Source organism: Heloderma suspectum, chromosome 6 (genome assembly GCF_057233095.1).
Source record: "Heloderma suspectum isolate Gila_16-S chromosome 6, 16-S_ref, whole genome shotgun sequence".
Classification (NCBI taxonomy): domain Eukaryota; kingdom Metazoa; phylum Chordata; class Lepidosauria; order Squamata; family Helodermatidae; genus Heloderma; species Heloderma suspectum.
This window is the reverse complement of record NC_139463.1, coordinates 100183562-100206766: the sequence shown is the minus strand read 5'-3', so window position 1 is coordinate 100206766 and position 23205 is coordinate 100183562. Positions and strand designations below refer to the sequence as shown.

The 23205-nt window shown below is 46.3% G+C and overlaps 1 protein-coding gene across 1 annotated transcript; it reads right to left on the bottom strand.

The window, feature by feature from the left end:
- Positions 1 to 848: 848 nt before the first annotated feature.
- Positions 849 to 22774, bottom strand: CYTH2 (cytohesin 2). The gene is made up of 13 exons (XM_084805578.1): positions 22620 to 22774; positions 20264 to 20411; positions 17873 to 17939; positions 17476 to 17594; positions 17074 to 17154; positions 16264 to 16376; positions 14995 to 15143; positions 14499 to 14610; positions 10334 to 10410; positions 9607 to 9678; positions 8368 to 8522; positions 4442 to 4530; positions 849 to 3413 (listed from the first exon to the last, which is right to left on the bottom strand). The coding sequence occupies exons 1-12, from the start codon at positions 22636 to 22638 to the stop codon at positions 4443 to 4445; spliced, it is 1200 nt and encodes a 399-aa protein (XP_084661704.1). The 5' UTR covers positions 22639 to 22774; the 3' UTR covers positions 849 to 3413; position 4442.
- Between the last annotated feature and the right edge of the window lie 431 nt (positions 22775 to 23205).

The window sequence follows — 23205 nt, the reverse complement described above, 5'->3', positions numbered from 1 at the left end:
CCAGCTCCCTTCTCCAGTGGCCGTGCCAGGCCAGGCATAAACATGGGAAATGCTGTTTCTCCAAGGGCTCCTACTTTATCAATAGCCCTGGGGAAAATGACATTTCCTAGGGGCTACTTATGGCTTTGCCTGATGAGTCAGATGGTGCTGGGGGGGGGGGGGCCTTGTTGGTGCACTATTCTGGCAAGTGGGGAAGATAGGTATTTTTTGTGCTGAACAGCAGATGGGTGGGAAGAAGGCTGGGCTAGCAGGTGAGAGGGCTCCCTCTCAATTGGGACTGACCATGAAATGAGCTGAATAATTCCGGGGGGGGGGGCAGTATTACTTAGCCAATTGGATACGAGCTCCGGAGTGGGGGAAGCTCACGCATCACTACTCCAAAGATCAAGGTTGCCCATTTGCTGCTCCTCCGAGACCAGGAAAGGGCCTGTTTCGCCAATGATCTGCATGGAGCACCCACAGTCAGAGGTGATGAGAGACGTCTCAATGTATACACCTTGCCCCATAGAAGCTAAGGGTGCTGTACCTACACAGAAAGAGCAGGTTTCCCAGGTATGGATCAGCTGGGACTGGAATATGCAGCAGGCTGCTGCTTGGGGAAAGACAACTAAGCCAGTGAAAGAACGATGTGTGCAAAACAACCCTGTGTTATCCCATTTGGATCCCTATGGAATAGCCTGTTCTCTTGATCTTTAGTTGCACTCATCATGCTGCAGATCAGGCTCAGGGATTTTAAACTGATTCCACTCCACTTTGCTATGTGGGGCACTCTGAACAGATTCTCTGTCTTGGCTTTCCCACATTCCTTATTAATCGTAATAATAAAATAATGACTCTGGCAACACATAGACAAGTCTGTAGTGTTTACATATCATCCAGAGATGCATACATTAAAATTTTAAATAATTAACATTTTTCTTTAAAAACAAAAAGACAACATCATAAAAGAAGATGGATTTAAAAACAAGAAAAAATGCCCTTCCTTCACTTTCTTCTTCTGGAGCAGGTGAGGGGTTTGCTGTATTTCCCCACTCCCCACCCCTGCAACACAGGTATGTAAATAAACGATAAATAGGGGGTGGGGAGGGTTTTTTCCATTGCTATTGCTGAAGAATTAATCCTAAAAGGCAGTAAGAAGGGATTCTTCCAACTGCCTCATCTTTCAACTGTGTCAGTTCGATATTTGAAAGTAAGTTTTCCAGAGCTACTGGGGTAAGAACATCTTGCCAAGTTCCAAAAATGAGACTTGGATTTTGGGGAAGGGTAATTGTGTCAGAAGTGGTTCATCTGTCAGGAAAAAAAATGGGAATGAGTGCCAAACTAGGTATGATCTTAAATGCATCTTTGCATATAAAATGCAGAATTTAAAAAATGCAAACAGCAGTTGCGGTGTGTGATAATGATCAGGGTAATAGCAGGAGAGGAAGTTTAAACCTTTTCCTCCCCTGCACCAGTCCTGGTAAAAATCACTACTCCAACAAGCTTGGGAGGAATATCTTTCACCAAGACTGCAGCAGGGGAGGAAATGGTTAAACTATCCCCACCCCCATCCCAATGATTTTCAGCACCCTCTCCTGGCAGCTATTTAAATTGAGAAAAATGTGTGTTAAATGTTTGGCCTTGACTTTGAGATGGAGTTCATCTAAGTTTCAAAGGGGGATTAGGCTAGTACGTTTGGGAAGGCAGTGAAGTCCAGTGGGTATTAAAAGGGGGCATGAACATAGCATGAAGGGCTTTTAGGATCTGGGGATTTCTGAGGACAGTATCCAGAAGGTTAATGATGAAAGTGGTGGAGAGATAAGAGCCCTGGGGTCTGTGATTTAATGTGGACACCGCAAGCCAGCATTAGGCTAAGTGATGTGGTCCCATTTCACGTCAGTAGCCTAGATGCCACATAACAAGGACAGGTGTGTTCCAAAGCAAGAGGGTATTTCTAGGGCATTTCGGTGCAGTGAAATAATTTACATGAAGGGGAAAACCTGTCAAGCAGAACTGTTAAATTAATACACTTGCCCATAAATTTTGGGAGAATGTTGAGGAAATAAAGATGGCTGGTTTTGCCTTCAGACTAACCAATCTGAGTTAATTTCAAGTGACCCAACCCAAATACAGTCAACCTAATTCAGATTGACAAAATTCATGCTCTGATTTAGCTTGGTCCCTTTTGTATCAGTTACACCCAAATGTATTAGTGCTCGCTTTCTCGCTCGCTCAGAGAGATTGAAAATTAATCAATATGAAACCATTTTTTTCCTTGCTGCCTCTAGTTTGTTTGTATTTCTTTGTGGAAAGAAGAGTAATTCTCATTTTGACTGAGACAAAACCACAACCCTTCTAAATTCATGATGGTGCATGGCACTAACCCAGATCTGCCACCGTTTCATGTTTAACTGAAAAACAGGATTTGAACAGGCTACTGTCCTCAGAGATGCCGTTCTTCTCAGGACAGAGAATACTGATCAGACTGAAATGTGCATGAACTTAGACAGGGCCACATTCCTGTTGCAGCCAGAGACTTCTGCAGGCTCATGAGCATTTTGCAATTAATGCTTCACCCTTAGCAAAGACATGAGCTTTGTTGCAAACCGCTTCACATGGATCTAGGAAGCTCAGTTCCAGGATTGCAATAAGCCCTGCAGAACCTGAGCTGTTGTACCAAAGGGACTGCCTGAGACAAGGCAATGGTGGAAGACTGGATTTAGAGTTAGCTAACATGGAGGTACATTATCCCACCCAAGAATTTAGAGCTATGCAGCTAGGAGCTGTAGAGATTAGATCTTAGCACATTCACAACGTTGCTCTGTTTCACTCTGGGTTAACTTGTTTGGAAACCACACCACCTGTTTTCTGACCTTATATCAATCGATGTAGATTTGATTTCCTGCTGCACACATCAACAGGCACTGAAAAAGTTGGGGAGCTCCAACCTTTAACCACCCTGATTGTCTAGCCACAAGAGGTTAAAGAGGATTCAGGGGTAACTCATCTGTGTTAATGTTAAGGAAGAGCCTTTTAGTTTCAGACCAGAAGTTTGAACCTTGAAAGAAAATAGGAGTGTGCGTGTGTATGTAGCTTCTATTTTCAGTACTGTCCAAGCAAAACTCTACCATCATCCACCCCAATATACCACTGGATTCAGGGCAGATTCTAACCACAGAGTTATACCAGCATCATGCCAAAGTTCTCAATCACATTCCTCTGTAAAGCAATGGAAACATCTTGGATTAACTCCAGAGGGAAGCCCCAGATCACTTGATGGTAGACCTCAAACAGAAGAGAAGGATTTCAGAGAAAAAACAAAGAAACAATCAGTTTTAGAGGCAATGTTCTGTTGAATCTGCAAGGATTTCGGGGGAGTGATTCAATTTCTTGAAGACGGCAGTAAAGAGGGACTGAGGGGTTTGTAGCCCTGGCTGTGAAGAATAAAGAGTTGTCAGTTCTGCGTATGTGCTGGCTATTCCCGCTGGAGGAATTGAATCATGTTCAGAATTGGGTCAGTGTGTGTGGGCATTAGTTGTCTGGCTTCCCGCTGCCCCCTGCTGGTTGCTGGCATGCTCTCTTCCTTTCGTAGAGCAAATGCTAAATAATGGGACGCAGCCCTTATTCATATAATTGGGTCAGAGCCAAAATACTGGTTCCATGTATGCACAGTGTAGCTGGTTTGGCAACAGACTCTAAGGGACAGTCTACACTGCCAGGAAAAAGCATGTGGTACAGCACTCCCATGACTGTACCAAGATCAAGATGCAGCTGAGGGAAAATCAAATGACTGAATGAGCTGAACCAAGCTCAAAAACTCCCAAACACAGAAAGCTAGCGTATCAGAAAGACATGCTAGCTTACTCCCTGATGTGCTTGGTTTAGATGTGCAGGGTGTTAGTTTTATGTAGTGGACCAGTGAAATCCCCTCTGCCCACATGTTCTGAAGTGGTACAGTCCTAAGAGGGCTTTCCCAGTTTCTTTTTCTGAATGTGTAGACTGGCTGTAAGTGGGGAGGCATAAACAGGCAGAAGGCCCAGTCAAGCAGGAAACATTCTCTTAACATGGCCTGGGTTTGTAGCCCTCATTGTCATGGTGAGGAGTCAGCAGAGAGACTTCAAAGCCATCTGCCTGCTTCTGCTGAGAGCCTAAGATAGTAGCTTAGAGAAGGAGAATGAGGCTTCCATACTCTGCAGACACCACAGTGTGACAGTTCACAAGGTCATGCCCATGGGCAAATCCCAGCAGGGAGAGTGGAAGCTCTGGAGACATGAAGAGGGTGCCAGGCGTGCTGGCATGCCATCAGGCTGGCCAAGTCGTGCAATGGTCCAATGATCAGAAGAGGGAAGAGGGGTGGTTCGTTTCATGGAGCTCAGCCCAGGTGGGTTTGTCAGCAGGTCCAAGAAGAGATGCAGGAGGGTGCACTGCAGGGAGAGAAGGGTAGGTGCAGGAGAATCCCCACCTCATGCCTGCTCCTGTTTCTGCTTCACCGAGATCCGTTTCTTGCGGGCGGCCAGCATCTCGTAAAAAGGATCCACGCTCACGGCAGCCCTGGGAGAAAGAGGAAGGTGCAGAGTTCAGCCACCAATCGGGTAGCAGCTAGGCTGTGGGCATGGGGAGGCGCCGAGTCGCTTGCACTGTGCTGCATTCTGCTCTGCCCCAGCTTGAAGCCAGTGTGGTGTAGTGTGGTGCAGTGCGGGGGGGGGGGAGAAAGTAGATCTCCAGATAGCTTAGATTTCAACTCTCAGCATTCCTGACCACTGGGCATGCTGGCAAGGGCTTTTAGGAGTTGACTTCTTAAACATCTGGTGATCTACCTTCTGCCCACCCCTACCATAATGGATAGAGTGTTGGGTGGACAGGGGAGATTTGGGTCCCCGTCCCTGCTCATTCACTAAGCTCAATGAGTCGCCTTGCCTTAGTCAGGTGCACCTCTCACATGCACATTATCAGTGTGTGAGTGGGGCTGTGGCGACTTGCCCCACATCAACGTTGAGCACTCCAGCTAACCCTGCCCCTGGCGTCCACCTTTACAGCACAAACATCTGCAGGGAGGGGGCCTTCGCATGTCTCACTCACACACTGACAGAACATTTGAGCAGTTTGCCTGAACAGGGCTACTCCCCCTCAGCCTACCCTACTTCACAAAGGTTCTTGGGAGGAGAAGCTCATGTACACAACACTGACGGTGCAATCCTATGGAGACAAATGTCAGCCCTCGAACTTGGAGGCTGATGCTTATCCAATGCAGGCCGGCTGGAGCACGGAGGGGATCCTCTCCTCTGTGCTCCGGCTCCCCTGCATTTGTGGCTAGACGTGCATTTTCGGGCGTCTAACTGCGGCTTCAGGGAGGGAGAAGGAAGGGTCCCGGAGACCAGATAGCAAGCTGTCTAAAACAGCCTTCGCAGTCTCTTCCCCTCCCCTAGGAACACCCTATTTTCACCCTCTCCGCGCTCCGTTTACAAGTGCAGAGAGGGCAGCATAGTGGAAAGAACTGTGCTGACTAGGAGGAGAGGGTGGCGAGCATGGTTTCTGGGATCCAAGGTCAGAAAACCTCAGTTCCCAGAATCTGAGAAATCCTATGGTCATCTAGGCAGTGTCTAGTGGCCATAGGACTGCTCTCTGAATTGCTCTCTGAGCAAACATGATCAAATTAAATTATCTCTGGATATGGAAGAGGAATCTTAGCCAATCATGGCTACTAGTTAACAGTGTATTTATCTAATTCCCCCTTCTATAGGTCAGGGCTATCACCGGATTCAAGGAATCTTGCAAGGTTTAGTCAATTATGCATATATTTGCATAAGAGTTACGACAGCAGTTCTAGAGCACACTTTTGTTTTTAAGATGGGTGATACTGATGGTGATGGTATACATCATGCAGACCCAGTTTGCATGTCATCAGCAACCCAGTTTGTTGACTGTGGGTTGTTGAAAATGCAGCGGAAGTAAGTGAGTGTGCTGATTTCCACGTGCCTGCCCACTCCTGCTATGATAAACAACCCAGGGACATACCATCTCTTGGTTGTTTATTGTGATATTTGAACCTGGAACTGGCAAACCACCCAGAATTTGAACTCAAAAGTTCTGGGTTTGGATGTCATGCTAAACAACCAAGGGATGGGGTGTCCCTGGGCTGTTTATTGCAATGGGAGCATGTGTGTGTGGGAACCAGCGAGCTATGATGTGTGAACTGGGTCATACTGAAGCAGGCACTACATCAGAAGACGCATTCCCTTCTATGTAAGAGAGCAGGGGTCTCTCTCTCACTTACACTCACACACCAAATAATCTTGATCCATAATTTAAACATACCGCTACGTATAGTTCATTCCATACTTGGGAAAAATTTAGATTGATTGAATTAGTCCAGAGGGAATACTTTTGGGAGGGAAGGGTAAAAGTTGGCTAGACTACGGGTGCATCCAGACATACATAATTTTTGTGGCTGTGGAACAGAACTCATCACATTTTGGACAGGTGTACAACCTTCTCCCTCTGTGCTCAGAGAAAACCTGTTCTGTCTGTTTGGAGCTGAAGGGGAAGTGCAAAGTGCTGATTGGTTGGCCAGGAAGCCACCTCTCCACTTTCTCAGATAACTTTTTGAACAAACTGATATTAAAAAAAGCCAAACAAACTTTGACCAGATAAACATGGAAGGCTCTTGGAGGGAAAGGGAACAGCCTGCCTGAAGAATGGGAAAAAGGGTGAAGAGGAAGAGGGATTCAGTATTCAATTCACAGGATGTACATCTGGGCAGCGAAGGCAGAGCATTCATGCTGCAGCAGAAAACCCTGCACACCTGCTCCTGTTTGCAAGGATGTCCTCAGTCTTCACCAGGAGGCAAGACTCCTGGATTCTCTTCCTGGGACAGAACTGAAATTCAGTGGGGTAGAAAAAGGAATGCCAAGGGAGCCAGGACTTCTGGATTCTCTAGGTCAGGGTTGGGCAACCTGTTGTGGCCCTTCAGATATTGTTGCACTCCACCTCCCATCATCCCTGACCACTGGACATGTTGGCTGGAATGATGTGAGTTGGGGTCCAACAATATCTGAAGCGTCACAAGTTCCCCCATCCCTGCTCTAGATCACTTGTTTCTAACTCATCTCTTGGGACTGAGCTAAATGAGTTCACAACAATGGCATAAAAACATTTGCTTAAAAAAGAATACAAGGTTGGAGTGGGAGAAAAGGAGGTGGGGTATGTCTATGCTTGTTGAGATCAGCGCAGAAGAAGTGCCACTTTGAGATGCTTGCTGTAGACCTTGCATTCTAGTGCAATGAGAAAACGGAGCCTCTCAAAGCAACCTGTGAAGCAGGGGAATTTTCAAGCAAGGGCTAGAATGAGTGACTCGCTTTGTGTCACTATTTCTGAAAAAGCAAATTTATCACACCTAAGCTACAGAGGCCCATCACACTCTGACCACAGAGGATGCACCCTCCGCCTACTAGGCTCACTTTGTAACTCTTAAGGAAGGAGGTGTCACCTCTATAGTCGTAAAATGATGCTTATTAAGTTGACATTTTTCTTAGATTCTTGTCTGATCAACCGATGAACTTATTTTCTTGCAATCCCACTGCAAGTCTGTAACTTATTCAGAACTCTTATTTTTATCTTAGAAGAATTATTTTAATCATCCCAGAAGTCTCTTTTGTGTGATTCCTGATCTGAATGGCTGTGGAAAATGAGAAGAGGGAATTTAGGGAAGTTTAAATTAAGACCCTGATCTCGGGAGCTCTGAGTCTACAAGTCCCAAGTCTTCCTGCAACAACACTCCAAATATGTGCCAGTTCTACTAGTTTAAAGTCATGACTTTCTCCCCCACCCCGCCCTCCAAATCCAAGGAATTGAAAATTAGTGCAGGTGCTAGGGAATGTATTGGCGATTTCTAGCTCTGCCCTCTCTCCTGAACTACTTATCCCAAGGTTTCCTAGGGAGAAGAAATCTGTTAAACCAGTATGTCTGCACTGAAGATATGCTCTGAGAAAGTTAGAGAGAGGAGAAAAACAGGGAGCTAGAAAGAGGGACATATACATTAAAACATTAAAATCTGGGGCCTATGTCGCAAGTTAGGGTTAACAATGGGTCTAGAGTCTGAAGAAGCTAACAACTGCTGCTCTAGGCTAATTGAGATCTACAAATTCAAGTGAGGTGTGTACAATTTTCTGGAAGCGGTATGATATCTAAAAGGATACAGCAGCCTTCCCCAATCTGGTACCCTTCAACCCGCATCATTCTGAAGCAGCGCAGTGAATGGTCAGGAATTCTTGAAGTTGTAGTCCAAAACATTTAGAGGTTGGGGAAGGATAGGCTAGAGCATGGAGGAGGGAAGAGTTGGGGGCCAGGATTTTTGAGATCCCACAGAACGGAATGGTGCCTTCTCCTCACTTGATGGATTTGATCCACTCGTCCTTCTCCTCCTGCGTAGGCGCTGAGATGCGGTAGACCATGTGGTTCCCCTCGACCACACGCCCGTCTGCCTCAGTCTTGCAGGCTTTGATTAGCTGGCCTTTGTTGTTGGGAATATAGAGCTCAAAGCAGTTCTAAAAAAAGTGGGGGGAGGGAGGGAGGAAGAAAGAGCAGCTCCTTAAAAAGTCAGGTGTTTGCAAGCACCCTCACACTAAGGCCTTTTCAACAGACTGGAGTGTTCAAGGAGGGGAGGCAGGAGTGGTAGATGGCCGGGGGTGGGGGGAGGCAGGAGACTGAGAGCAACTGGCAAGCATGTGGGAAGCCATCATGGAATTTAACTTTTTTAAAAATGTCTTCCTTTTTATAAGAGGATTTTTTTTAAAGCATGGCTTTAAAATTTTAAGAACAGTTATGATTTCTGGTCCTCCCAAGTGGCACCTTGTTTATGGAATTCCCTCCCAAGAAATATCCAACAGCTGCCAAAGCTTTTATGTCTTTTAGGCACCAGCTTAAAACAGTTTTAGTCTCCTGAGCATTTAATGTACAACGATTTTGCATTCAACTGGAGGTGTGTTTTGATCCTTAGGGCACAATTCTATTCACGTTCAGACAGAAAAAACTCCCAGCAAGGCCCAGCATAGAATTGTGCCCTCAGTTTATTTATATAGAGTGCAATCCTATACACATTTACTCAGAAGGCCCACTGAGTTCAATAGTGCTTACTCTCAGTTAAGTGTGTATACAGCTGTAGCCTTAGTTTACATTTAAAACCTACTTTTCCATTAACCAAAGCAGCTTACAACAAAATAAGAAAATACATCAGAATAAAAACAAAGTTAAAGGCAAACAAAACTGGTAACAATAAAATGCCTAGCTGGCAAGGCATAATACATTTGTTAGTGCCACAGGACTTTTTGTGGTTTCTGCTACAAGAGACTGACAAATGACCCTTTGGAATTAAATTAAATTAAATTATTTAATTAATTTAATTAAAGTAGCAATTAAAATATGAACAGATAGTAGAAAATAAAAAATCCAGTAGATAGCATTGAAAATTTTAAAACAGCAGATTGTATATTAATATCTCTTGAGAGCAGAGAAGTGGGGTATAAACGTTTTCTGTAAATAAGTAAAACGTGGCCAACCCCAAACCACAAGCACCAGGCAGGCAATCTGTTAACACTAAAATAAATGAAAAGGTAAGGCAGCATCACTCACTGGTTTCCGTGGATCTTCCACTTCCCGGATGCTCAGGTTCTCTAACGGGATGATTCCTCTTGGCTCCTTGTCCTATCAATGAATTTAAGAATATGAATGAAATGGAAGATGCCCAAGGACTTGAGTAGATTGGGGCGGGGGGGGGGGGCAGAGATTTAGGGTTATGCTAGATGGACTTGTTCTGGGATATGGGGAAGATGACAGCCTGAACCTATGGAAGCTTCCACTTTGCCACTGGCACAAGCAAGTTGGCACCCTCCTCCTAGTTGGGACAAGTACTTGGTGCTTATTTGTTTTAGTGCTTGTTCTTGGCATTTGGTGAAGCACGTGTCACTCGTGTGTTTTGAGTTACTCTCGATTTGTAGCCACAACATTAAAACGTGAAGCTGGTGGTGCGTGCGTGCGTGTGTGTGTTTTAATGGTCCCACTGACACAGATAGGATTGAACTTAGTGAAGTTACTCCCCATGCCCTGCCTTGCCTGTGTCCTGAGCAAGGTGCTCTAGAGCAGCTGCACTGCCCCATGTTGTCACACCTTTGTAGGATCGTGGGCCATTGTGCCACACTGACGCAACGCCAGGGCTCACGTTATTGCCAAGGGGCCTTTCTCCCTTTTTTGTTCATTTTGCACTCTGTGCAGCAGGCTACACAACTGTCCTGGACTGGGGCACTTAGATTCCATGCTGCTGGTAATGAGAGTGTGGGGTGGGAAGAGAAATTGTACTAACTGTAGTGTATTCAAAGTAATAGAGGCAGTTGTCGGTCAAGATGAACCAGCGTCTCTTCCATGTCTTCACTCGCCCTCCTGAAAGTAAAATTGGTGGGATTTGTGCTTTTTTTTAATATACATTTTCTTTAGATTTCTAACCCTTCCCAAACCTTGGTGCCTTGGGGCAGGAAGTCATGCTTACGAATAAAGGCAATGCAATAAAAGGGTTCAGTGAAAAGGAAACAAAAAGCAAAGAAGGGAGATGAATGATCAAGGAGAACCCGAGAATGGTACCTCGTTTTTGGGGGGAGGCAGAAAACCCCCTTATAGGAGTTACTCAAAATTACCAAACACAACTGCAAGTAGTGGCTTCTGGGGGATAGTTCCTCTAGAACAGGAGTATGTAATTTTTTTTTCAAGTGTGGATTTACTTTGTACACATTAGTTATCCCAGTGGGCTAGTTTAAGTTGTGAATGAGTGATGCAGCACCTTCTATTGTGGCTTCCCAGCAAGTTCTGTTGCCACATTTGCTGCTTTGCTATACTATTTCCCCCCTCTGTTGGAAACTGGGGAATGGGGGGAGACACAGAATTGACCCAATGGCCTCCAAATGCGGACCCCCATTTTTAAAAGGAAAATGGAAGCACAGGTTACTGGGATACACTTCAAAGTTCACTCTATGAGGACCTCATAAGGCTGTCACTTGTGGTGGTGGTCTTAATTCAATGTGAATTTGGACTACTGTTTAATATCATAGCTAACATTTAGCAGGGTTAGGTAAAACCCTAACAAGCAAACATGCAGCTAGCTTGAGAGAACCTACTTTGATAAAGCATCGTTTCTCTGCTGCTTTTGTGAAGCAAAGAGCTGTTCCTGGCTTTAAGGAACGTTCTCCTAGAAGGTGGGGGGGACTTCTCGCCTTCCGCTACTGCTATGATAGGCAGATTTTGCAGATGCACTGGGTTCTCCTGAATATAGACCAATCTATATATTCAGGAAAAGACCATGGTATAGCCCTCTGGGGAATGTTGCCAACCTTGGCATACAGAACAAGCAGTTGCGACAGGCTTGAGGCAAGCTACTTATACAAGGCTCAAGCCAAGTGCCATTCCCAGCGTAAGGCAAGGTTAATCTGTATGTGTGCATATGTGCAGAGGTCTGGCTTGCGATGCCTTCTTATATGACATGTGGCAAAACTTTTAATCCTTTGGGGAGGCTGATTTGGAAAGAAAATATGGGATTTCATTCTGGGTCCTCCTTTTAGGCTTCCCATTTTGAACTCAAACACAATTCCCCCATTCTGCATCCCCCACAATCTATTACGGCAGTAGTTTTCAACCTTTCAGACCCAGGGCTCACCGCTCACTGCAACATGGGACCCAGTTTCCTTTTTTTAACCATACATCTCCCATCTCCCTGCTTCCCCCCAGGGCAGCATTCCTTAACCAGATGGCCTCCAGATGCTCTGGACTACAACTTCCATCAGGCCCAGCCAGCATGGCCAATGGTCTCATGATGGGAGTTGAAGCCCAAAACACCTGGAGGGCATCAGGTTGGGGAAGACTGCTCTAGGGTGACCAGATGTAAAGTAAGGGAGGGCTCATCCACCTTTACTAGTTCTGAAAAAGGAATTTCAGCAGGTGCAGCTTCTCATGTGGGAATGGGCAATGTTATGGGCAGCTGAAATTCCTTCTTAAGAACCTATAAATAGAGCCCTGCTGGATCCAACCAAAGGTCTACATCAACCAGCATTCCGCTGCTTCCCAAAACGGCCAATCAGATGCTTCTGGGAAGCTGACAAGCAGGCCCTCTCCTGCTATTGGCATTCAGTGGCAAGTTGCCTTTGACCAGAGCTCCCTTTTAGCCACCTTCTGCACAACTATTTAAAGATACAGGAAGCCTGTTCTCCTTTGCATCCAGTCATCCCCCCTCCTCTCAGATTTTCTGTCCCTTTAAAAAGAAAACAAAAACAGATTTAGAAGGATAGTAGCAATGATTTCACCCCGGCAAGCCATCTCAGGTCAGGGCGTGACCCACTTGTGGGTCCCAAACCACCAGCAGTCAGCCAAACAACCTATGATTTAAGACAGCCTTCCCTGACCTGTTGCCCTGCACATCTGTTGGACCAGAACTGCCATCATCCCCAGTGGCCCCACTGGTTGGGGATAGTGGGAGTTGTAGTCCAACACATCTGCAGGGCGACAGGCCAGGGAAGGCTGCATTAAAGCATATTCCCATTTCAGAAAACAAAGGAATCCTAGTTCCTACTTGGGCTCCACATCCACGTCTCACCCACTGTTTGAGACCACCCAGCACAGTACATTGCCAGCCTCCATGCCCTAACCCCCAAACATCAGCCCCCACTCCCCCCGAGAGAACACGAGGCAAACCAGCTCTCTGCTGCAAAGCCAAATGCCCCCTCCTCTCCACCTACCTCCTGGGTTGGGGGGCAGAATTCAGACAGTGGTAGTCCGCGCCGTGGGATGGTGGAGGAGAGAGGGGGGCAGGGCAGCAGTGGTGGGGAAAGAGGGGGCAGAGAAAGGTGGGGACCAGGGAGTCAGGATAGAGAGAATGGGGGTGAGAGAGAGAGAGGAAGAGAGAGAAAGGAGAACAAGTTACATCAACATAAGGTAGAAGTACATGGTCAAATCAAAAATCCTCCAACACAGACACAGGTATTTGGGGACATTAGGGTTGGGAGGTGGGTGGATGGGCACAGGGAAAAAGGGTTTAAATTTTATTGGGGTGGGTATAAGGGGCAGGCATCACTTGGCCAAATGACAAGCCCCCCTAAACACTGACACATTGCATGGAACTCTACTACTAAAAGTGCAGGCGGCATTGGGTAAACTGACTGCAGCAATGGTTTTCCAAACATCAACCTATATAGGGAGATGTGGACAGTTGCTATGGGTCCCGACCTCTCCAGTTTGCACCCTAACCAGGCCTGGCAGGGTTCCGAGCCCACCGCCTTCTGAACTGATGTTTCACCCCCTTGTGTGGAGAGCCAATGGGGTGAGCAGCACATCTTCCCCGTAACACTGTTTTTCTCTTGTTTCCTTCAGCTTGAAGTCATGCTGCTTTGGCCACACAACCCTTCACCTTCCCTTTACTCTTGATCTGGCCACCTCTAACTTGAACTTGAGGTCTGTAATATGATTTTGCTTGTCTGTCTGTGAACTATTATTAGACTCTACTGGTGCCACATCAGGCTTGGAGTACAGGAAAAGGTGATGGGATGGGAAATACCATGCCTTCTTCAGACTAACTTCAGCAAGGGTGGAAGTGCTTCATCTACGCCACACACTGAAGCTGGCCAGAGGCTGGAAGAGCACAGCACGACTACCCTCAGGTCAATTTCTTCGTGAGGCAAAGGGAGGGGGTCTCTTGAACTGGTGCACCTGGCAGTCAAGTGCCACGACGTTGCCTGCCATCAACCATGTTTCCATGCAAGCCTGGCAGACTGAGTGCTGTGCTTCAAGGGCACCTTCTAGGATGCATTGCCAGCCTGCTTGATCACTTGGGAGCACGTATGGCTAACAACCAGACAAATATCAGGTGCTGAATATGGGAAGAGACTTAGGCTTCAGCATCCTGAAATGTCCTGTTTTGTTTTTAAAAAGCAAATTTTATGGGTGCATAAGATTGCCTTGAAAACATACCCGCAACAACTGGCGAAACAGCAGATGCCAGAGAGGCTTTTTTTTAGCAGGTCTTTCAGTGGTCAGGGCGGGTGGGGTTCAGTGACCTTCGTGACATCTCCAGTGGATCCCAGCTTTTAGAGGAAATCCGAAAAATCCCAGCAGACCCCTCTCATCATCCATCAGAGGAGATCCACCTCAGTGAGGAGCCGGGGGAAGGGGTGTGGGGAAGAAGGATCCTGGTTTTCACCAGATCCTTGCAATCTGATGAACAGTAGATCCCAGTGGGTTTTGTGTATTTGTTGGTGAGGAGGGGAGAGATATTGGGGTGGATTTCAGGAGGATCCCTTTGATCTGATGGAGAGAGGTCATGCTTTAAATGACACAACAGGTGGGTGGGGGGAAGAGAGGAGAGCGCAGAGACGTGCAAAGATCGCGGGGTAGTGGGTAGTGGTGGTGGGGGAGGGCAAGGGGAAGGGTAGCAGGGAACGGAAGGGGGAAAGGCCACAGTGTTTAAGGGGAAGTGGGGGAGGCCCTCTCACCGAGCTTGAGGAGCCAGCCCTCGCGGTCAGGGTTAAAAAAAGTGTGTGTCAGGTCGTTCCCATCATCCTCGGGGATCTTGAAGGGTTCATTACGGATGCTGTCGTAGAGGTTCTAGGGGGAGGGGAGGAAGGGGAGGAGTTACAGGAAGACCACATCCCTCTCCAAGGCAAAGAGAAAAGACATGTGCTTGGTACAACACTGAGACTACATTGTATCAAACGTATCCTGGGGAAAAAACGCAGAACAAAGAGCTCACAACAAATGGCAACAATGTTTCAATGAATGCAGAAAAAATTGCACTTGCAACAAGAACATTATGTCAAAATAAGAAGTTAAAACTTCTCACAAGCGGGCAGAGGATTTTTGAGATGGTGAAAATGAGTATGAAAAGCCTCCTCCCTTCTACCCCTGCCCTGAAAACCACACAAAGGTCACCCCGAACAGGCCCATCTAGCTTGGCCAAAGGCCTCATGTTCCCTTTTGTCAGCCTCTCACCCGCAGCAGTTCCTCAGGCAAGTCCCCTCCATCGTTGATGCCACGGTTCATGGTGATGAACCGCTCGACTGTGGGCTTGTCGCGGACGTTGGGGTTGTGGAGGCTGGTGTTGAGCATGATCACCGCGAAGGAGAGGACATAGCAGGTATCTGGGGAAGGGGTGAGAGGGTGAAGGTCAACAAAGAAAAAAGCCCTCAATACCCATTTCAGCACATCTGTCTTGTAACTCCTGTATAGTTTATTTTGATTTAGAAACTTACCTATTGTAGCTTCTCATCGTAGGATCTGATGGAACTTTAATTCTAATATGTATTTGTGTAGTATGCTTTGACATTGGCTGTTCTATGGCTCTAACAGTTGTCTGGCTTTTCATGCTAAGAGGAATTTTACACACTTTACAAAAGATGGTAGAATTGTAGACCATTCTTCTGAACGAATGCATGTGTGTGTGTGATATTTTAGAATGCTCTGCCTTTTAAAATGCTTCCTGCATGGAGTAACATTAGCACCTCAGGAAGAGAAGGAGAGAAGGTCATGAGAAGCATTTATCTCATGTGCTAGCTTACTGCACACATATTTATTCTTTTTTTACAAGGGGGTATTGAATAAATATGATACCCCACCTGTAGACAGAAGTCCATAATTCTACCCCCTTATTCTGCATAATATGTAGAAAAGCTCTAAGCCCTCCCTAAAAGAGGGTGGTGCTTACAGCCCTCAACCCCTGTGATTAAGCCAGCGGAGAGAACTGTGGGTCTGTCAGAGGCCAGCTGCAATTGCACGATGGAGATGGGCAAAAGGTACACTATGGCCTGCTGGTGGATCATTCTGCTGGAACAGCTAGTACCTGATAGCTGCTGGGATGCTTGCAAAGAATGCTGAACAAGGTAGTCTGTAGCCTGATCCTGCAAGGCACTGCTTACATTCTTAGTAAGAACACATACTTAGGATCACTTAATACAGACTAGTTACGCCTTACTTGTCAAAGATAGCCTAAGCTTTGCAATTGCTTCTAAAATTTTTAAGACACTGGTGGACCAGCAGGATATCAGTAATAACAGTAACAAAACCCGACCATGCAAAGTTGAAGTCAATTTCCTGGTAGGGAAATTAATAGCAAACACAGACTCATATTCAATGCACATTGTCTAGCTGAATTAGTGCCAGAATTCTTTTCCATGCCAGAGAACATTGGAGCTCCTTGATTCCCAGATCCCATGTTTTCAACCAAAGAGGCCCCCCCATTCTATTTCCCAGGGAACACAATACCTGTGGACTGAAAGACCCCCGGGTTGCACAGACAGTACCGCTGGGCAAAGGCCTCCATCATACGGTCAATCTTCTGGGCTTCTCCTGGCAATCGGAAACTCCACAGGAACTGCCTGGAAAGGGCATTGTGGGTGTGGGAAAGATCATGAACAGACCATGAAATTGGGAAGTGGCCTGAGTTCTCTGCTCCGCAAATGCCATCTGTATTCTTATTCTCTGCTTGTGATATTTGACAGTCCTCCATCAGGCAAGTTAAATCATACTGAGGGATACTGGGGCAAGTGTTGAACTCTAGCTCCTTCCAGTGATTTTCTTAAACGCTGCTCATGACAGAAGAAATCAGAAAGATATGTCATGGTGATTTTCCCCTGTGGCTAGGCTATCTTACACAGATGCCCCAATACAATCACATTGACATTAAAACCATGGGCATATTAAACAGTAGTAAATAGTACTTTGGCTGCATGCAGGTGCACAAGTAACAAGAAAGCCTCGTTTGAGGAGAATATGTGGGGCGAGTTTTCTCTCTGTCATAAATTAGGCATATAAGGACACTGTAGGGGTCCTCTGTCCTTGAGCCTCATGGCAATGTCCACATCTGCCTGGTTCAAAACTTATTTGGAGGCAGAGCTAAGAATGTCCAACTCTGGCTGAGGGAAAGGCTACGTAGCTACTGCCATTCCCTCCGTCAGCACAGTAAGGGGCAAGGCTGCCTGCAGCCAAAAGTCTAGGAGACCTACTCTAGCCAGCAAGGGAGGCTTGCTCAGTCCTCCATTATCCTAGCAGAGGACTGAGCATTTCCAGACTCACCTGAGCGCCTGCACAAGGTTGAGGTCAGTAAATTCGTGCAAGTCAACAAAGGCATGGAGCACGGCGATATTAAAGTCCTCCCTGAATAAAGAGTGGAGAGAGTTAAAGTCAAGCCTGCTCCTTTCCCCTGCACAGTGACCACTGCCATACCAGTCTAGCAAAAAGCCTCCCTTCTTCCCCCACTGACGTTCCCTTTAAACCACCCACCACACTCAGAAATGTCCAAACCCGTTTATCTCCCCTGGCTACACAGGGTGAACCTACGTCCCCTCCCATCTCTACTTTCTTTCTCAGTGCCCTAGGAAGCTCCCAAGCACCAACACTGGGCTTGCACTGGATCATAAATGGCCACATCTTTTTAGTGGTTCTGTCTGCTCTACCCCGAGTCCCGCCCCCTCTCACCGCTCGCCCAGGTAGTCGCCAATGGCTGTCTTGTTGAGCCCTTCCCCTTTGTAGAGGAAGCGGGCAATGTCCTCAGGAGTGGAGCGCAGCAGCTCATTTTCCACCAGGAATTGGATTCCCTGAAAAACCAGACCGAGAAACTTAGAACCATCGGACTCGGCATCTTGGCTCAAACATCTTCCCACCCATCAAAACCTTTAAACCTCAGGCACCCTTCGCAGATAACTTTGGGTGCATCAGCTTCTTACCCCATTTTAATGTAATTCTGACATAACCACGCTTGCAGAGAACCCAGGATTAGTCATTCCCAGCAGCTCCTGTTCCATCAGAAAACGTCTATATTACCTTTCCACAAACCTCAGAAAGTTGTAGCATGCAACCTCCAGCAGCCACTTACTTTTTTGGGATCCATGTTGAATTTCTTGCGGCCCATCCCCATCTTCCGGTTCCTCTGAAGAGTTTTACTGTCCAAGACAAGGAAGCACAACTTTGATTCTTAAAGAAAGGGAGTGCAAACCTCTACAGTCTTTCAGACTTCAGGAAATGTGAGTGATACAGTCTTCTGGAGACTGTATCACCTCAGAATGCAGATGTATGTAGGGCTTGCATGTCTGAATACTTTCCCATGTCACAATACATGGAAATCTACATTTCAGGGAGGCAGCTACCTCAGAACCTCTGAATGAGTTTTTCACATGAAGGTTTTTTTTTTAACCTGGGAAACTATCCAAACACACAACCTTCAACCTGCACTCTGGAGCAGTACAGTCAACCATGCCATATGCTTTTCCAGAGAATTCAAACTGGCTCTAAAAGAGGGATAATCAGTGATGAAACTCTTTGAAATGATGGACACAGACACTGAACCTTCTGTACAAAAAAGAAATGAGGAGGCAAGAATGGCCTTGTGCCCCAGCAGACCAAAGGACCATCTTGGACAGTGCTTGGTGCGGAGTGTCCCTGAGAAACTCACAAGCACTTGAACAAGTGGCAATTTGGAAATGCCACATGCAAGCAAGGCATGACAGTCCTTGTTTCCCCCCAGCATCTGGTCTCATTTTTTAAAGATGTAATGGCTAAAGGTGGTTGATAGGCTTATCTTCCACAGTCCATTTAGGAAAGATGGGAAATTTTGACTGAGACAGGTACTGCTTTTAGAAGAATCAGGATGTGTTCACAGGATGTGTGCTGTGGGGCTTTTATTTCTTTTTATTTTTATTTCTCTACAATAAGGTACATTTCCCCATCACGCAGCTTGTGTAGAAATGGTAGGGTAGCCTGAGGCTTTGCAGGATTTTTCAGGAATAGTTTAACTGTGGCCTTTAGCAGCTGTTGGAAAACAAAGAGAGGAAGCCTCCAGCATAGATATATATGTTCATTCTCTTCCTGCATTTGGTGCCTTCCCATTCTTCTTTCTTTTCTCTAGCAGCCATTGGGACATGGTTGCACAGAAACCCAAAAGAACACAAATATGGTTCATTCAACTCATGCTAAAAATGAGGGAAAGGACAAGCAGCCTATAGGTGGGTTTAAATTAGCGCTGAGTGAAGTGCAGTGCAGCCAAATTCCAGCTGTCTTTTGGGAAAGAGGTGAACAATATAAATTTTTGAGATCATAGAATCATAGAATAGTAGAGTTGGAAGGGGCCTACAAGACCATCGAGTCCAACCCCTGATGTGGTGGACTTTCCTATATGAGATAGCAGAGGATTTCCTTCAGTTTCTCTTTCTGTTTTTCCTATAGTTCTCAGGGGCACTGTTGGCTTCGCATGGTGGCAAAGCATTTTTTGTTTTGTTTAAAAGGAAGAAAAAATTGAGGAAAACCTATGTCACCCCATATCATACAGGTAGGTTCCCCATCTCCCTAGGTTTACAAAATTTAGGTCCCTGCTCGTGAATTAGCAGAAAACTACCCTCCAACCCTTACAGGGCATAAAGGATCCAATGGGGGGCAGTGGGAGATTTTTGACCCAGTGGTATTTTAAATTAGGACTACAACCTGATTTTTAAAATGTTAATGAATTACCTGTCAATTTTAGTAGATTAATCAGTGTTCCATGCTGGAAATTCTAGGACTTTTTTCTGTCTAAACATGCATAGGATTGTGCCCTAAGCTACTAATTACATTTGTACATGCATATGAATGCTACCTCTGAAGCAAAAAATGTATTTTCTTCATCTTTACATGATGCACATGTGTGGCAGCAGGCATCATCTTAGGAGAGACATTCCTTCTGTATGTTAGAGAGAACTGCGGAATGTTTCATAAGAAAGCATCTGCCATCTGCAGTTTTTATAAAGTGCATCTGCTGTCCAATTTATCAGGGGCACCTTTTAGATGATTAACCACTTTTAGAGTGACCAGGTAGCCGGCCAGATGGGCGGCTAATAAATCTAATAAATAAATAAATAAAGTGAAGCAATCTGATGAATCGATTAATCAACTTTCCCCAACCTGATGCCCTCCAGATGTTTGGACTTCAACTCCCTGCCAGCCCCAGCCAGCATGGCTATGGTCAGAATGCAGGGAGTTGTAGTCCAACATATCCAGAGGGCACCAGGTTGGGAAAGGCTGGATTAAAATGTTGCAAGAAAATCCCAGCCAATCAAGGAAGTGGCAGGCAAACAAGTATCAGGATTAGCATATTCTGAGATATCCCAAGGAAGAAGTTAGTTCTTTTCAGAAAGATCCCTCTTGGCACCAGGATATAGGGACAATCTGGATGTGGTCACTCTGTGTAAAGAAATCTCTTGCCAGGAGTCACGTAGGCAGAAAAGGTATCCCTCACCTTCCCTCATTGGCTTCTAGCCCCTCCACCTCGTTCATGGCTTCGCTGAGCTCATCTCGCAGCCGCTGGATTTCCACCAGGAGTTCTTGCTTCCGCCGCCGGATGTTCTCCAACTCTAGCCTCTCCTCTGGCGTCAGATCTGGAGGCACTGTGTGAAGAGGAGAGGATTGGAGAGTGTAGGCTTCTAGCCATTTTGATCACCCCCTGCTGGTGGCAATGGAAACCAAAGCCTGGAGTGGGACCAAATTAGAGGAAGCCATGCCCTCTAGTATAGGCCCTGCCTTTCCCTAAATCCCCCCCCCCCCCCCACACACACATATATGCCTCCATCCCAGCGACTGGTGACAGGGTGACCAGGTGCAGAAGATGACATGAGCACCTGTGCCCTTAATAGCTGTAAAGGAACTCAGCAAGTACAGAATTTTTTCAGCTGCTGAATTTGCCTCTTCACACAGCAATGTAAGGTATGGACACCATCTACCTAAAAGATAAAGTAATATCCAGAGACCTGATGACAAGCATCCCATCTTTCCAATGTCCAGCCAGTGCTTTATTGATTAGGAATTGTTTAAACCATTGGTCTTCAACCAGTGTTCACTGCTAGGTTGAGCATGCCCTTAGCTAAAGGTAAGTTACACCAGAAGTATCACTGCCATTTTCTTTTTTATTTCTTCATTGTTGTTTTTTTAAGAAGGACAGAGAAAGGGAGATCCCAAGAGACAGAGCAGGGCATAGAGGGAAGTGGGGGGGAGGAAGGGAGAGAAAAGTGGGAAATGAACAGAAAGAGGAAGAGAGGTGGGGGCATATGGTAATAAAAATGTAAAGTGGGTTCTGCATTGCAGGTTGCGGTTAACTACTAGCTTAAACTGGCATGGTTAGTATTTTAAAGCATTATAAATATGGTCTTTCAGTCACTCTGCATTGGGTGTGAGCAGATTCAATCACTTCTGATACACAGATGTGGCAGAATTACCTGTCCTCAGAAGAGTCAGTGTGGTATAGTGGTTAGAGTGTTGGGCCACAACTGGGAGACCCAGGTTCAAATCTCAAAACAGCCATGAAGCTCATTGGGCAATCTTGGGCCAATCCCTATTGCTCAGCCTAGCCTACTTCACTGATACAGGGAATGAAAAATGGGGAGTGGAAAACCATTACGCTGCCTTGAGCTACTTGAAGGAGAGGTGTATGATGTGTGTGATGAGCTCTTTGCTCTGGGATGGCTCCCTTCCAACCAGGAGGTACACCCAGAACAGGGTTTTTTGCAGAAAGACACTGGGCCAGTTCACGCAATCGCAGCGAGGGCAATAAGCCATGGTGGCATATTTCCCCTGCTGTGCATGCTGGATTTCCCTAATTATCCTCACTGACATGGCTTGTTAAGCATGCTGCGATTCTGCTAACCAGATCACTGCATACACAACTCTCTGAGGTTGGATAATTCTTACTCTTCCACACATGCGAAAACTAAACCTTTTTGGGTGCAAGCACCTCCCATTTTAAATTAAATTCAGTTTAATTATAGAGAAAAATTGCGTTCTTTAGCTATCACAGGTTTGGGGAAATGCTGTTGTAGCAAACCCTGAGGTAATGTATGCTTTGAATACTCGGAAGTGCTACATAAAATGCCAAGTACAATTAATTAATTATAAAAATAAGTAGTTGTGCTCAGGAACCACTTTTCATTTAAGACTGGGCTCCCAAGGCCGCTTACAAAAATTTAAATTAAATAATCCGGTTAGCAGCAGTAGCATTAATGACGATTCTGTGACTCACACAGCGCTCCCCCCGCCCCAGCATGGTTAACCTCGGATCCCCCCCCCCCAGGAATGGTACAGCCCCTCATTTAAACTGTAACGGGATTTCCCCCCTTAAGCCTCCCTTCCTCCGCTCAGCCGAAATGGTTCAGCCAGCAACCCCCACCCCTCCTCAACAGAATGGCTCGCCCCGCACGCCCCCTCATGTCTCGGTCGGCTTTGACGGGCTCGACACCATAGGTAGCCCCAGCCTTCTTACTGCAATGGTGCAGCCCTATCTCGCCCCTCCACTAGAAGGGTACAGCCTAAAAAAAAAGGCCCGCCCGGTTAATATAATGGTATAGATCAGTCTGGGTCACGTCAGATCCTTATTTCTTCCCTTCGATACAGCCCACCCACATATTCCCCCTTTAAGTCGCATGGTTCACTCCAGCCACACCCCTCTTTGTAAGGGACCGGCCCCGCCCCCTCGCAGAGAATGGCTCAGTCCACCCACCCTTTTTTCCCATTGTAGTTGCTGGGCGGGTCTCACAATGGTACCTTCCGCCTATTCCCCTCGTCCCATTTACGCTTTCCAACGAGCGAGTCTCAGGTGTCCCTACCATAGATGCCGTCCTCCATGGTGACCAGAGTGTCCCCGCACAGGAGAAAGGGGAGCTCCCCACTTTCTCCTTGTCCCCTTTCTTCGGGGCTCCCGAGGCTGCGCCGTCCTCTCGCAGCCGCCTGGCCTCGCACTGAAAGGAACGTCCCGCCCCGCCCAACCGGCGTAGCAAATAGAAAAGAGAGATCTCACTAACCGCCACTTGACTGCTAAGACAAGGAACCAATAGAAGCGACGTGGAAGTCCTCATAATTAGGATTTACGTCCATCGCTACCAATAGGCTTCTCCGCGGTGATATTGACAGGGGAGTTATTCAATAAAATCTCCTAACAGCCCGCCCGATATTCTTCATAGATATGCAATCGACGCTGTGTAGTCTTTGAGCTGATCCACCCTGCATGAATCTCAACCTAGAGATAGAAAATTTAGAATGATAATTGTCTGGGAAAGATTCTTCCGATGCTATTTCTACCCATAGAAGCCAATGGAGAAATTTCATTAATTTCATTAATTACATTTCTATACCGCCCAATAGCCAAAGCTCCCTGGGCTGTTTACAAAGATTAAAAACCTTTAAAATACAGTA

Excerpts from the sequence above, each read along its gene's own strand:
- CYTH2 (XM_084805578.1), bottom strand. Across the intron at positions 17,595-17,872 it reads TCAACATGGATCCCAAAAAA|GGAATCCAATTCCTGGTGGA; the intron begins GTAAGTGGCTGC and ends CTGGTTTTTCAG. Across the intron at positions 4,531-8,367 it reads GAGTGGATCAAATCCATCAA|GGCTGCCGTGAGCGTGGATC; the intron begins GTGAGGAGAAGG and ends TCTTTCTCCCAG.